Genomic DNA, 14977 nt, shown 5'->3' on the forward strand with positions numbered 1-14977 from the left:
TGTTAAAGGGGAGAGAGGCCAGCTCACCACAACATTGATCCACTTTGTCCATTGTTTCTGAGAACGAGACAGAGGGGAAGGACGTGGCGGGGCTGATGTAAATGAACAAAAATGCTGCAGACGAGGGGGCTTTAAAGCCTCCGAAAAAGCCGGGCCTCCCCCCCACAGAACAGAAAGGGATTGTGTCCTGCGGAGGAGAAGGCTGAATCATCAAGACAAAGTCGGCCTTATTCAGTCAGCACATTTCCAAAGGCACCTTCACCCTCGCCCCACAGCCCTTTCGCTGGGCCATTTTCAAGTTGAACAGTTGACGCAGCCTTCATAATCTTCCCAACACTGCATGGCTGAAAACAGAGGCACGCTTGGAACATTCCGGTTCTTGGACCAAGGACCGCTGACCAGTTCCTTCACACACGTGCAATGGCATGTTGCTGACAGTTCTCCTCAGCAAGCGGCGTTAATTACTCAGCAACAGCCTGTCCTCCACTGCTTTGAAAGCGGACAGAGCTTTGCTCAAAGGTGCAATAGACAAATGTTATTTTCAGTTGTTATCCAGTCACAAATGTACCCCAGCGGTTCTGGTAGCCCTAAGCTAGCCTGGTTTAGTCAGATCTCAGAGGTGGTGGTGGTGGTGGTGGTGGTGGTGGTGGTGGTGGTGGTGGTGGTGGTGGTGGTGGTGGTGGTGGTGGTGGTGGTGGTGGTGGTGGTGGTGGTGGTGGTGGTGGTGGTGGTGGTAGTAGTAGTAGTAGTAGTAGTAGTAGTAGCAGTAGTAGTAGTGGTGGGGGGGGAGGAGGAGGAGGAGTTTTGGATTTATACTCCACCTTTCTCTCCCTTAAGGAGACTCAAGGTGGCTTACAAGCGCCTTTCCCTTCCTCTCCCCACAACAGACACCTTGTGAGGTCAGTGAGGCTGAGAGAGTTCTGAGAACTGTGATCAGCCCAAGGTCACCCAGCAGTTGGCCTTGCCTAATACCTTGATGGGTGACCACCAAGGAACTCTAGAGTTGCTATGCAGAGGCAGGCACTGGCAAAACCACCTCCGTTCGGCTCTTGTCTTCAAAATCCCATGGGGTCACTGTAAATCTGCTGCATTGCAATACTGTACCTATAATCCTCAGACATATTATACCTCATTATACTATCCCAGACAATCTCCTACAATTCCCATCATATTGGCAGGGGCTGATGGGATCTGTAGTCCATGAACATCTGGAGAGCCGCAGGTTGCAGACCCCTGCTGTACACAATAAACCTCTTATCTGTCTATTCATCTGTGCCTATATTGTGCCGTACGAGATCTGTTTTTACTGCGCAAACAGCAACTGAATTTCAACCTTCAACTTCCTCTTTCGGCTTTACAGAATTAGATGACGTTTGATTCCAACAACACACGGAAAAAACAACAACTGTGAAACGTTAATTTAAGCGATGGTTATATCATCTCCTTTTACAGCTTAATGATATGCATAAATTAATTGCAGTAGCAAAAAACTTCCGACTCAAGGCTGAACAATGCATTAAGGCTGCATTAAAGTGTACTGAATGGAAACTTTAACGACTTAAGCTTTTAACAATTCATTTTTAAAGGCACCTCTCCCGGTTCCGTTGTAATGCAAAAGTCTCTCTTAATAGCTAGGCACCGTCTTAAACTCATTTTAGCATCTTCTTTATTGATCGTGGAAATATAAGATTCTTTTAAATCGCTTTCCCCACCCACCCCTGTTCTCTTTCCATCTTTTAAAAATCAAATGTACGTCCTGAATTGTGGGACTTTTTGCCCACAGAAAGGCAGAGGAAATACAAAAACAAACTCATCTTGAGACTCTTCATTCCTGCTGTTGGCCCACACCGTAGATGGCAAACATTAGGATACATTTAAGAAATAACTATTGAACCTAATGCATAGGTGTCAAACTCATGGCCCTCCAGATGTTATGGACTACAGTTCCCATCATCCCCTGCCAGCAATGGGTTGGCAGGGGATAAGAACATAAGAACTAGCCTGCTGGATCAGACCAGAGTCCATCCAGTCCAGCACTCTGCTACTCGCAGTGGCCCACCAGGTGCCTTTGGGAGCTCACCAGGTGCCTTTGGGAGCTTTGGGATGATGGGAACTGTAGTCCATAACATCTGGAGGGCCGCGAGTTTGACACCTATGAACTAATGTTTTAACTACATGCATGAAGCTACTTAATCGAAGATGAGATAGCTAGAAGTCAATATATGAAATGTGATCAGTTGTGTGTGTGTTTTCTTTTCTTTTCTTTTCTCTTACGTTGCTTTGTTTTGGTTGGTTTTTTTATGTGTGAAAAAAAAAATTAAAGTTTGCCAGGGGGGAAAGAAAAGCTTGCCAGTACCATGTATGGGAGAAAAGGTATCAAGTTTCTACTCCGCAATGGGCAAGGAAGCCTTGGATTGGGTTTAAAATACACCTCACACTGCCTTGAAAATGCAGTCCGGCAGAACTCAGCAGAGAAAGTCGCAACCCGCTCGACGTGATGTCACAGCACAGCGTAGCTCTTGCTTAAAAAGCCCTCGGGGAACGATGAGCTGGTCTTAATGGTTTCCTGCTGACTGGAGACGTTTTATGACATTAATTCATATGATCATTGGTGGCCAGTATATTAGAGAAGTAAGACTTGGCTTGTGTAGTCTTCATGCCTTGTAAGGGTGGAGCCTAGAAGTTGCGCTCTCTTGAAAACAAAAGGCTCTCAGTACCTCCCGACCCCATTTTTTTATCCGCTTTCATTGCACCAACAACCAATGCAATTTGGGGCTACATTGACATGATTTAGAAAATGTTATGAGTGACCCCGTCATGGAAAAAGGCGGGAAAATGAACCGGCTTGACTGATTGTCAGACCTTGCATGCAAAGGCTCTTGACTTTAGTAGAAGAGAACGAAGGGAAAGCCAAGAAGACAAGGGAAAGCCATTCAGATGACTAGGTGGATACTTGAACTGGCTCTATTCTCTATTTGTGTCACAATAAGCTCGCTCAAAATGGATGTCTTTGGCTGAGTCAATGGGACGGAACCAGTTCAGTGCCTGGATTCCCTTCATTCAGGAAACTGTGTTCATGCTGCCGATCAGCCATGTTCAGAACAGGCTAACTCTGTGAGAGTAGGACAGAGTGCCCTGACCTGACATCCTAGGCCAGTGGTGGCAAACCTTTGGCACTCCAGATGTTATGGACTACAATTCCCATCAGCCCCTGCCAATTGGCCATGCTGGCAGGGCTGATGGGAATTGTAGTCCATAACATCTGGAGTGCCAAAGGTTCGCCACCACGGGCCTAGGCTAAACTGATCTCATCAGATGGTGGGAGCTAAGCATGGTCCGCCCTGTATTTGGATGGGAGACCACCAAGGAAGTTCAGGGCTGCCACACAGACACAGACAGTGGCAAACCACCTCTAAATGTCTCTTGCTTTAAACACCTCACGGGGTCACCATAACGTCAGCTGTGTCTCAACAGGGGGGCGGGGGAAAGGAACAGAGAGATTCTCTGATCTGGATTTGAGAACTCTTTTGACTGGGCGCATTGAGCCTGCGGAAGAGATGATTCAAAGGTGCTTTGGTAGCCCTCTTCAACTATTTGAAGGGCTGTCATACAGAGGATATTATTAATATTAAATAATATTTAATATTTTAAAAGGGATAGTGCGAAGTTGTTTCCTGTTGCCTCAGAAGGTCAGAGCAGAACCTACAGAAATGAAACCAAAAGAGTTTTTGGCTAAGCATTAGGAAGAACTTCCTGACGGGGCAGTACCTCAGTGGAAAAAGCTGCTTTGATAAATGGTGGTCTCTCTCCAGTGGTGGGATCGAAAATTTTTAGTAACAGGTTCCCATGGTGGTGGGATTCAAACTGTGGCGTAGCGCCAATGGGGCTGGGCGGGGCACAACGGGGGCATGGCCGGGCATTCCGGGGGCGGGGCATTCCTGGGCAGGGCTGTGGCAAGGACTCAGCCGCTGCGCCGGTCCTTGGGCGGGAAACGAATGCACGCAGGCGCAGGCTGCCATGCACACCGGTGCACCTCCTGCTAGACTGCTTCAAGTTCTGCGCGCTACTGCTGACAAGAGGGCCGTAACTAAGGCCAAAATCACGTGGCAAAATCACCAATTAGTAACCCCTTCTCGGCAACCTGTGAGAACCTGGTGGATCCCCCCTCCCCCCTCTCTCTCTCTCCCTCTCTCTCTCTCTCTCTCTCTCTCTCTCTCTCTCCCTCTCTCTCCCTCCCTCTCCCTCCCTCTCCCTCCCTCTCTCTCTCTCTCTCTCTCTCTGGAGGTTTTTAAGCAGAGGCTAGATGGCCATCTGGTAGAGTACTGAAGGAGGAGACGCTGGGAAAATTGGTGTGGTCTTGATGCCATGTCCCCATGTCCTTACCCACCCATCTTTTACTGGCTGCCAGTCCTAAATACAACCTACTTCCCTTCCGTAAGACTCAGATAGTGAAGACTTCCTTGTTTCCAACAGACCATCAGCCATCTGAACCACGAGTTGTGATTTCCCCTCCATGCCTACAAATCAGGATTCCAACCCACACTAATTTGGAGGACAGAGACCAGCCCTGATTTGATATAAACTATGAGGTCATCAGTTTTGGAGCCATGTACAGTTGGGGGGGGGGGGGAGAGTGCAGAAGTCCAAGGACTTCAAAAGTTCATTCCCCTCATAAAAAACGTGGTATGCCCTTACACTTGAACGCAGGCGAAGAGCCATAATTCCAACCTGAAACAAGATATCAAAGCATTTTAAAAATCTAGAAAACGCCAGCTGGAGGAAAGCAATGAGCAGAACTTGAAGGCATCTGTGCCCTCGGAGCGAAATAAACATTGTAGTGCTTGACAAAATACTACGTTGATTCTTGGACCGCTTACCTTGTAACTTGAGTCCTGGTGCCAAAATCCAGAGACCTCATTGACTGCAACACTTCAATACATCCCATGTACTGGAATAAATATTAAAAAAAAGAGTAACTGTTTAAAAATGATGTAGAACAAAGGGCTATCCAATGATATAGAACAAAAGAGCTATCCAAAAAGGAACTATCCAATCAGAATATGTGCTTGCATAAAGATCTCCTGATTTTTTTTATTTCACTTGAATCTTAACCTAGTGCAGTGATGGCAACCCTTTTCGAGACCGAGTGCCCAAATTGCAACCCAAAACCCTCTTATTTATTGCAAAGTGCCAACACGGCCATTTAACCTGAATACTGAGGTTTTAGTTTAGAAAAAACAGTTGGCTCCGAGGCATGCGTTACTCAGGAGTAAGCTTGGTGGTAGTCAGTGGCTTTGCTTTGAAGCAACCATGCAACTCTTCCAACGGGTGAATCACGACCCTAGGAGGGTTTACTCAGAAGCAAGCCCTATTGCCAGCAACTGAGCTTACTCCCAGATAAAGGATCGCGCTTTAGTACTTCGCATGAAAATCAGTGGGGTTTAACAGCGCTTAACAGGGTTACCTACACTGCTTTCCCAAAACTGGGTCTTAGTTTTAATGCTGTTGCTAATAATCAAGCTCAGTGGCCCAGGCCAGCCTAGATGTGGGGGGGGGGGGGGCGCGACTCTGTTTGCCCATGCCCACAGAGAGGGCTCTGAGTGCCGCCTCTGGCACCCGTGCCATAGGTTCACCACCACTGACCTAGTGTGATGTGTTTTAAGTGCCGCAGCACAAACAATTGACAGTCAACCTTGAAAACTGTGGCTTTTCATTTATTAGAAACATCTTAGCCAATAATGGGTCAGGCTGGTCAGACAGGTTATTGAGCAAAGAAGAAATAAACAAACCTTGCATGAGTGTCCTGATAAAGGGGAAAGTGAATTGAGACATGTTTTGGATAGTAGATCAAGACAGGTTCAACGTCTCCTGATGTATAGGGGCAAAGCCTTTCTGACCTTGTATCTTCGTTCCAGTACTGCCTCCTTGATCTGAGATTGCAAATGCCTTAGCAGACCAGGTGCTCAGGAGGAGCAGCAGCAGCGGCAGAAGGCCATTGCTTTCACATTCTGCACGTGAGCTCCCCAAGGCATCTGGTGGGCCACTGCGAGTAGCAGAGTGCTGGACTAGATGGACTCTGGTCTGATCCAGCAGGCTCTTTCTTATGTTCTTATGTATTTTCCTCACCTCTCAGAGAACCATAGAATAGTATTATATATAACTTGCAAACAAGTTTTCATCATCTGTTGCTGACGATTACAAACTAATTGCAAACAAAAGACCCTGAAAAATATATTGGAGACATAACTTGCATTTCACCTATGCTGAAATCTCATAAGAACATAAGAACAAGCCAGCTGGATCAGACCAGAGTCCCTCTAGTCCAGCTCTCTGCTACTCGCAGTGGCCCACCAGGTGCCATTGGGAGCTCACATGCAGGATGTGAACGCAATGGCCTTCTGTGGCTGCTGCTCCCGAGCACCTGGTCTGCTAAGGCATTTGCAATCTCAGATCAAAGAGGATCAAGATTGGTAGCCATAAATCGACTTCTCCTCCATAAATCTGTCCAAGCCCTTTTTAAACCAAACCAGGTTAGTGGCCATCACCACCTCCTGTGGCAGCATATTCCAAACACCAATCACACGTTGTGTGAAGAAGTGTTTCCTTTTATTACTCCTAATTCTTCCCTAAATTTAATTCTTCCCTAAATCTAATTCTTCCCTAAGTCCTAAATCTCCCTATCCATTCCTCAGTGCAGCTTAAAAGGAACACAAAAATAATTAATATTACATTTTAAACAATAAAAGAGAATCATTATTGTTATCTGCAAATCATGAGTTTGAACATTCCCCTTGAGATTTAATCTCTTTTTTAAACAGAACAGACAATCTATGTTTGGAAAAACGCGACACCAGGATGTCTGGGCTCTGCGAGCGTTTTCTGTGAAGAGCAGAAATCTTGTAAAATTGGCTGGTTTGCCGTCCTTAATGAAGCCAGAGATTTGAAGGAGTAGGTGAGTCATAGGCTGAGATCATATGACAGTGAGTAAGATCACCCTGAACATATGCGTGGGAAGGTATACTGAGTGAAGATGGGGAGGGGGGGGGGAGAGAGAAGAGACGAGAGGGGGGGGGATCAATACTCGGAATTTGCAATAAATTCTCCTGAGTGGAGCTAATCTTGTCACCGTTTCACAAAGATCCACTTTTGCTTAAAAGCCTGAGTAAGAGAAAGGCATTTGTGAAGCACTTCTTTCCGTCTCTGGCCTCGTTTGCTGAATGACATACACAGACCCCCAAACCACAGAAGTAAAGTTAAACAGTCTCAACACGGAGCTGGAAAAAGAAAAGGCAGCGTCGAGAGAGGACCGGCATCGGGAAGGCTGGTTGAAACCTTCAAACAGAAGCACCGTCCCTTTTTTGGTTTATTGTCGGTCCCCTTGCAGTTATGGTGACCAAAAAAAGGGTGGGTTTTATCTGCAGCTTTTCACAAATCTCTATTCTTGAACTGCCGCAGAGGCGAGAAGTCTGGACACGCTTGTTTTGAGAGCACAGGTCACACCGACTCTACACCATTGCCTAGGAAACAACTCCAGCATCCGAATTCTGTGATACGGTCATCCGGATCTTGCGTCTTCAACAGACAGCGCTGTGAGGCAGAAGTGGTTTGGGAGATAATCAAATACAGCTTCTGGTATCTCATAGTGCAATCCCTTTTCTCTTTTACATATTTTTTTTCCTTTGCCACGTCATCAGGGAAGAAACAGGAACACCAAGGGAAAGGGGGAAAGTGCAGAGGTTTAAAATGGCCATCGTTGGACATTTATGCACAACTGACGCAAAATGGCTGGCAACACTGTACGATCTGGGAAGCAGAGGAAAAGGCGATCAGGGAAGCGGAAGAAAAGAGGAACAGGGGGGAAAACAGCAAGAATTCAAAACTGAGGCCCACATTGGGGCTAAAGTTCAGGAAATGTTGAAGACCACTGAGCTGGATAAAACCCCAAGTTTCCCTCAAAGCCTTACAGTCTAGGTTATGCCATCCTCAGGAAGCAAGATGGAAGCAGAGATGCTTCCGATATTCTAGTTAAAGAGTTCCAACTTTGAACTCTTGTTTCCTGAGAGCATTCCAGTATATCATACTGTAGATCACAGGTGTCAAAGTCATGGCCCTCCAGATGTTATGGACTACAGTTCCCATCATCCCCTGCCAGCATCATGCTGCAAGTAACAAACAATAACACTAGGACCAGCTTCAGAACCAGTGGACCAATGTTGCACCAGAAAGCTGTCCAAAGAGGTCTGTTTCTGACGCCTCTTTAAGATTTGTCTGAAATGGGGCAAGACATTGTCATTAAACAAGTTGCAGACATGGCCTGCAACAGCTTTGTCCGGGTGATTTTTCTCCACAACCCCCTGCACCTTACTGCAAATCGATGAAAACCGAGGCAAATCGATGAAAACCGAGACAAATTATTCACTGAAAAAATCAATGAAAACCGAAACCGATGAAAACCGAAGGCAACGAAAACCGAGGTTCCACTATATTTCCTGCAATCTCTGGTATTTATCATGGAGACTGGGGGAAATTGCTTTGTCACTAATACCATTTTCTCTTTTTTTACTCCCACAGCTCAAATGACTAAAGGCAGTAGACTGAGAGCAGGGATAAGAGATTGTCGGCTGCCATGTCAAATGTAGTGTGGTTAGACTGGTTAATTCAGCAGACCATTTTATTAGCATCTCTAGGGCAGAAGGTCTGTTTAATTAAACCACTGTGTTGCAGGAACAGCATTCTCTGTGCATAACAAGGAGCTATTTACAAACAAACACTGAAAGTTGTAGGATAAACTATAAGCAAGGGGAAACTGACAACACGCTTGTTTTATCCCAACATCAGATCCTCTGAAGATGCCAGCCACAGATGCAGGCGAAACGCCAGGAGAGAATGTTGCTAGAACACGGCCATACAGCCCGGAAACCACACAGCACCCAATATGTAACTCAGCAATTCCCAACCAGGGTTCCGTGGTACCCTGGGGTGCTGTGAGCATGTTCCAGGGGTACCGCGGCAATGCTACCGGCCCCCCTCACTTTTGCAGTGTCTCCCGCCAGCACCAGCAAGGATATGGAGCTCACCCAGGGGGCAGGGCCTGCCGCAAGGTCAGCAGCCACTTCTCACCCCCACCCCACCCCCCGTGCTTCCCTTCACCCTGGGAGAGGAAGGTGGGGGTGGCAAACAGGGGCACTGGGAGGGAAAGGTGGGGGGAGGATGGTAGGGGTACCGTGAGATATGAAGAATGAGGTCAAGGGTACCATGATGCCAAAAAGGTTGGAAAACACTGATGTAACTGTTGTACAGCTGCTGTAAAGAATTCTGCTGGAAAATGCAGGAGGATACATCTATGCTCCATTCCACATAAAGATGTTAGTAGATTGTATAGTCCTCCGCCACAGAACAAAGCTTGCCGGACCGTCTTTGTTGAAGAACACGCCACCTGGATCATAGTGCCTACCTAGCCCTGCTCCCCCCCATCTGTTTGAAAGTTTAAAAAAAAACATTTTGGCATAAATGCTCTTGTATCAAAGTCCCATTTTCAATAATGCACAAAATATTGGCTTGGGCAAAGGCAGCTCCACATCCTTCTCTGATGCGGCCCTCCAGAGAGTACTCATCCACTTGCTGTTCATTCAGGGGTTATGTTATGAAAGGCAAGGACCAAGCAGGCCGCCAGGGCTTCCGTGCCAGGTCAGTCCGTGGTGGGATGCCAAGCGACATGACTCATGGTGAGTAATTATTAAAGGAACGGGGTGGAACAGCTGCAGCCTCCTCTCTTCCTCCACCCCTTTGATGAGGTTTGGAGCCGCACGGGTCTGTGAGCAGACACCTGTGCTCTGAATGGTTTTCCTTGGATAGCATAATTAAGCGTTTGCTCCCCGAGAGCAGTGCATCAAAAGAGGATGAGGACGCCGAAAACATGTCTCCAGTTCTTGAATCATACATGAGAAGAAGCGCAGAGTTCATTTCCTGCCCATGAGAACCTTGGGGGAAAAGCTACAGCCACGTCCAGAAGTCACACAGGTCCCTGCATCATTCCATTTTTTAGTACATGTGTGCTGCCGAAGGGAGCACAAGAAGTCACACAGGTCTCGTTGCGAGCTGCTTTGGAACCTTCTAGCATTCTCTCAAGGTCTCCATTTTATTCTCACAACAACCAGAGCCCTTTGGCGGTATACTAAATCTAATTAATAATAATCAACATCAACTTCAACTGACCTTTATTAGGCATGTCAGTAAAAATACAGAATACAGGACAGAGCGGGTGAATAACAACAACAACAACAACAACAACAACAACTGAGGTAGTCCCAGTGGTAATCGGCATGCTGGGCGCCATCCCAAAAACACTAGGGCAGCACTTAAAACATCTTCGAATTGACAAAATTAACATCTGTCAAATTCAGAAGGCAGCCCTGCTGGGATCCGCACGAATACTACGCCGATACATTACAACTTCCTAGGCCTCTGGGTGAGGCTCGAATTGTAATGAAGGCCAACAACCAGCTAAAGATCTGGCAGCTGTGAAATCTACAACAGCAGCAACAACAACAGTAATAATAATAATAATAATAATAATAATAATAATAATAATAATAATAATAATAATAATAATAATAATAAGGCTCACAAATGGAACTTTGAAAAAGGAGACTGAGAGCTTGATTCTTGCAGCCCAAGAACAAGCAATTCGAACAAACGCCATCAAAGCCAGAATTGAAAAGTCAACTACAGATCCCAAGTGCAGACTCTGCAAGGAAGCAGACGAAACAATAGATCACATACTTAGCTGCTGCAAGAAGATCGCGCAGACGGACTACAAGCAGAGGCATAATACCGTTGCTCAGATGATTCACTGGAACTTGTGCCACAACTACCATCTGCCTGTGACAAAGAACTGGTGGAATCACAAACCTGAAAAGGTCACTGAAAATGAACACGTAAAACTACTCTGGGACTTCCGAATTCAGACTGACAAAGTTTTGGAACACAATACTCCTGACCTCACGATTGTGAAAAAAAGAAAGTGTGGATAGTTGATGTTGCAATTCCTGGTGACAGCAGGATTGATGAGAAGCAACTGGAAAAACTTACACGATACGAGGATTTAAGGATTGAACTACAAAGACTCTGGCACAAACCAGTACAGGTGGTCCCAGTGGTGATCGGCACACTGGGTGCAGTGCCTAAAGATCTTGAACGGCACTTAAAAACAATTGGCGCTGACAAAATCACCATATGTCAGCTGCAAAAGGCCACCCTACTCGGCTCTGCACGCATTATTCGTCGATACATCACACAGTCCTAGATGCTTGGGAAGTGTCCGACGTGTGATGTAATACAAAATCCAGCATATTGATCTTGTTTGCTGTGTATAACTGTTTTATAATAATAATAATAATAATAATAATTACAGCTTCTAGGGCACAGAGGGAATTCCAGCCTGGGTCCCCTAGATTCTATTCCACCACTCAGAATCACCTGTTTTCAATCAGCCAACAAAACTTGCTACACAAATCCACTAACGTGGCCCAGCTTTTTATTTTAGAAGAAACCGATAAAGAAGAAAATCCCAAGTATTGTACCCAAAGAACCCACTCCAACAGACACATAAAAGACAAGGGGTGGGAAAGCATGTAGAGCGTTCTACGCCAGCACAACAGCCAGAGCTCCCAAAAGTGCCTTGCGCAAAGCGGCCTTTGCAAACCTAACCAGGAGAGATTCCAGGAATTAGACCACTGATTCAAGTTCACCTCGGTTCTGGCAAAACCGACTGAGAGCCAAATGAAAATACGTTTGCAACAGAACAAGCAGGCAGCAGCGAAAGAAGAACCGTCCCTTCCTGCCGTGCTTGGGTGCTCATTTTTCCTATTGAATCCAACAGCACAGTACAGACAAAAATATCTTTGGGATGAGCCTACAGATTCTAATTTGAGAAAACGCCTTGTTTTGCATAACACTGACTCATCCGCATGAAAAACAGTCTCCAGCTCTCTTGAAGACTTTTCTCACTCCCTCAAGTACCAGGATAGAGGTAAGCAGCAGAAGCCACAATCCCTTGCTCTCTACACCACAGTTGAAAGTCTATGGTGCATCCCCTTTCCCCCCCGTATTTGGAAGGATTTATTCCTGCCAAGCTAAACCCACCGGAATCCATGGTCATCAAAACACCAACTAAATTCTTCGCATGCACATTTAAAAAAAATCTATATTTTGTTTTTCTGTTTGGAAAGACATCTGAGGTTAGGGACGTTCATTTCATTTAACAGAGCAGACATTTAAACTGTTAAAAATCACAGTTCAAACATTTACAAGCACACAATCTAACACGTGTGCACATCGTCGGCCATTTTTACTCATAGGAGTTCACATACTAACATGCTCCAGTGTCGATCTTGCGTGCCCACAATTACAAATAAGGCTCACACCAGAAAACACAAGCTAGGTAGGCACAGGCAACTTTTCCTAGTTTTCCAAGCCTTTCTAGCAATATATAAATAGCAAATATATAAATAGCAAATATATAAATAGCAAACAAATCCTTATCGTTTAACCTATTAATGTTTTGCATCCCCATGCAAGGTGAACAATAATAAAAACAGAAACAAACAACAGAAGAACATCGGCATCAGTAAAATCAAATTAAAAAGCTCTGAGTGTTCCCTGACAACATTAAAATCTCAAGGTATCAAGAAGGGTGTTCAGAGACCTGACACATACAGCTTGGCAACCGGTAATGCCAGCTGGAAGCTATGCCAGATACCTGCAGCACATTTAAAGACAGCTAACCCCGATACGACAACAAACAAAAAAAACCAATGCTCAAATCCACTCGTATTTGCCCACCAATAATTTATGGTTGGAGAAATTTCTCCATGTTTTTGCCCGTCTCTCACTTCGATATGCCTCCTGACTCTTGGCTTGCCTTTCCTAGCTTTCTTGATCTGCTGCTCATGAAATTACCCTTGACAATATTATAACAGCATCTTCTCTCTGTGTTATGGGGCTGTGATGTCACATGGAGCTCAGCTGGTCTAAAAAGATGGAAGGACACTGTCCTGGATAGAGTCACCAGCTCTGGGTTGGAAAATACCTGGAGATTTTGGGGGGGAAGAGGTTGGGGTTTGGGGAGGTATAATGCCACAGAATCCACATCCCAAAGCAGCCATTTTCTCCAGATTCCTGTCACCTGGAAATCAGTTGGAATCCTGGGAGGTCACCAGTCATCACCTAGAATTTGGCAACCCTCAGTGGTGGGATCCAAAAATTTTAGTAACAGGTTCCCATGGTGGTGGGATTCAAGCAGTGGTGTAGTGCCAATGGGGCTGGGCAAGGCACGACGGGGGCATGGCCGGGCATTCTGGGGGCGGGGCATTCCTGGGCGGGGCTGTGGCAAGGACGCAGCCGCTGCGCCGGTCCTTGGGCGGGAAACGAATGCACGCAGGCGCAGGCTGCCACGCATGCCGGTGCACCTCCTGCTAGACTGCTTCAAGTTCTGCGTGCTACTGCTGAGAGGAGGGGTGTAACTAAGGCAAAAATCACGTGGCAAAATCACCAATTAGTAACCCCCTCTCGGCACACACAAATAATTAGTAGCCTACTCTCGGGAACCTGTGAGAACCTGCTGGATCCCACCACTGCCTTAGACCAGATTCATGTGGAAAGAATTGCTGAAAGGCAAAATGTGTCCTCGGCGTCTTTGCAACGCTATGAATTGGCCGTGCTCTTGTACCATTTCCATTATCTCAAGAACTCCTGAGTGAGTTAGACGCAAACAACAAGCTGAAATAAGACCGGTGTTTCATTAATTGGGCTGAACCGGTCAACAATTTGCCCTGAAACTTCCTGATAGTTCATGGTTAAGCCCAGAGGTGTCTCTGTGCCATTTTTACAACATAATACAAAACTGTGTTAAAGCACTGTCATCAAAGTACTTAGTGTTTTACAGTTCCCAGAGTACTTCACATATAGAGTTAGCATTTAATATACTTGCAAGGTTAGTGTTATGTTCCCAGAAATGAGATCTAGTGAAAAATTAACCCTTATTCTGGGAAAACGTTTAGCTTCTAAGCCACAACCATTTGTGTTTCATTAACTAGAGAGGAACCTGAATAGAAACTGTGTCAGACTTCCCCCGTGGGGAGTCTACTTAGTTCATAAAGATGGTATTTAATGTACAATGTTAGATTATTGGTACCCACTTTCCCTTTATGCCACGATAGTACAAGAAGAGGGTTGCCCTCTGTTCTTTATGCACGGAAAGAGACTTTGGAGGAAATAAACAAAGATACTTTGGAGGAATAAACAAACTGAAGTAGTCTTCCATTCAGGAGAGCACCTTTGAATCAAAAACAGAATATTTCTGACCCCCAAGCAAAATATGTCCAATAACATATGATGGTTTTGTTCCACTGTCTCCAATTGAGTAAGGTGGGTCACTGAGGATTCTTTCTTGAGATCTTCTTAGAATCTCTTTCCTGAAGCCTCTAGACTGTTCCTTTCTATAAATTAAATTCCCTCTGCTAAAACCGAGCTGTTCCACCGGGCTTTTGGGGAGGCCGGCCGCTGATTGCCCCCCCTTCTTCATAACATCAGTAGACCCTGCCATCCCCCCCCACCCCGAAGGGGTTTAGGATGTGGGATGCCATCTATTGTGTTTGTAATTAGAACGCTGTGTTTTAACGGGTTTTAGTTTTAATATGTACAGAGCCATAATTTAATTATTCCTGGTTGTTTGTTGATTTTACTTTGTGATCTGACTGTATACTCTGAGCCCTTCGGGGGAGGGCGGTATACAAACGTAATAAATAATAAAATAATAAAAATAAATTGCCACTTGCACAATTAAATGTGGTAAGTGACATATGGAGTACCATCTTTAAGATGTTATTTGACTCTTTTTTTGTTTTCCAAACGCAATTCATTTTTTTCTTGTGAGACATAAATTACCAGTATAGTAAAACCATGGGTAGATAGTCTT

At 45.5% G+C, this 14977-nt stretch overlaps 1 protein-coding gene across 2 annotated transcripts in view; it reads right to left on the reverse strand.

The window, feature by feature from the left end:
* Window positions 1–14977, reverse strand: part of SHC4 (SHC adaptor protein 4) — a 38513-nt gene that overhangs the window by 11845 nt on the left and 11691 nt on the right. For both annotated transcript variants that reach the window (XM_048481955.1, XM_048481954.1), the window contains one exon: window positions 4878–4948. In XM_048481955.1, the coding sequence (XP_048337912.1) occupies window positions 4878–4948 (71 nt within the window). The remainder of the gene's footprint in view (window positions 1–4877; window positions 4949–14977) is intronic.

This window comes from Sphaerodactylus townsendi, linkage group LG17 (assembly GCF_021028975.2).
Source record: "Sphaerodactylus townsendi isolate TG3544 linkage group LG17, MPM_Stown_v2.3, whole genome shotgun sequence".
In the NCBI taxonomy this organism is placed as follows: domain Eukaryota; kingdom Metazoa; phylum Chordata; class Lepidosauria; order Squamata; family Sphaerodactylidae; genus Sphaerodactylus; species Sphaerodactylus townsendi.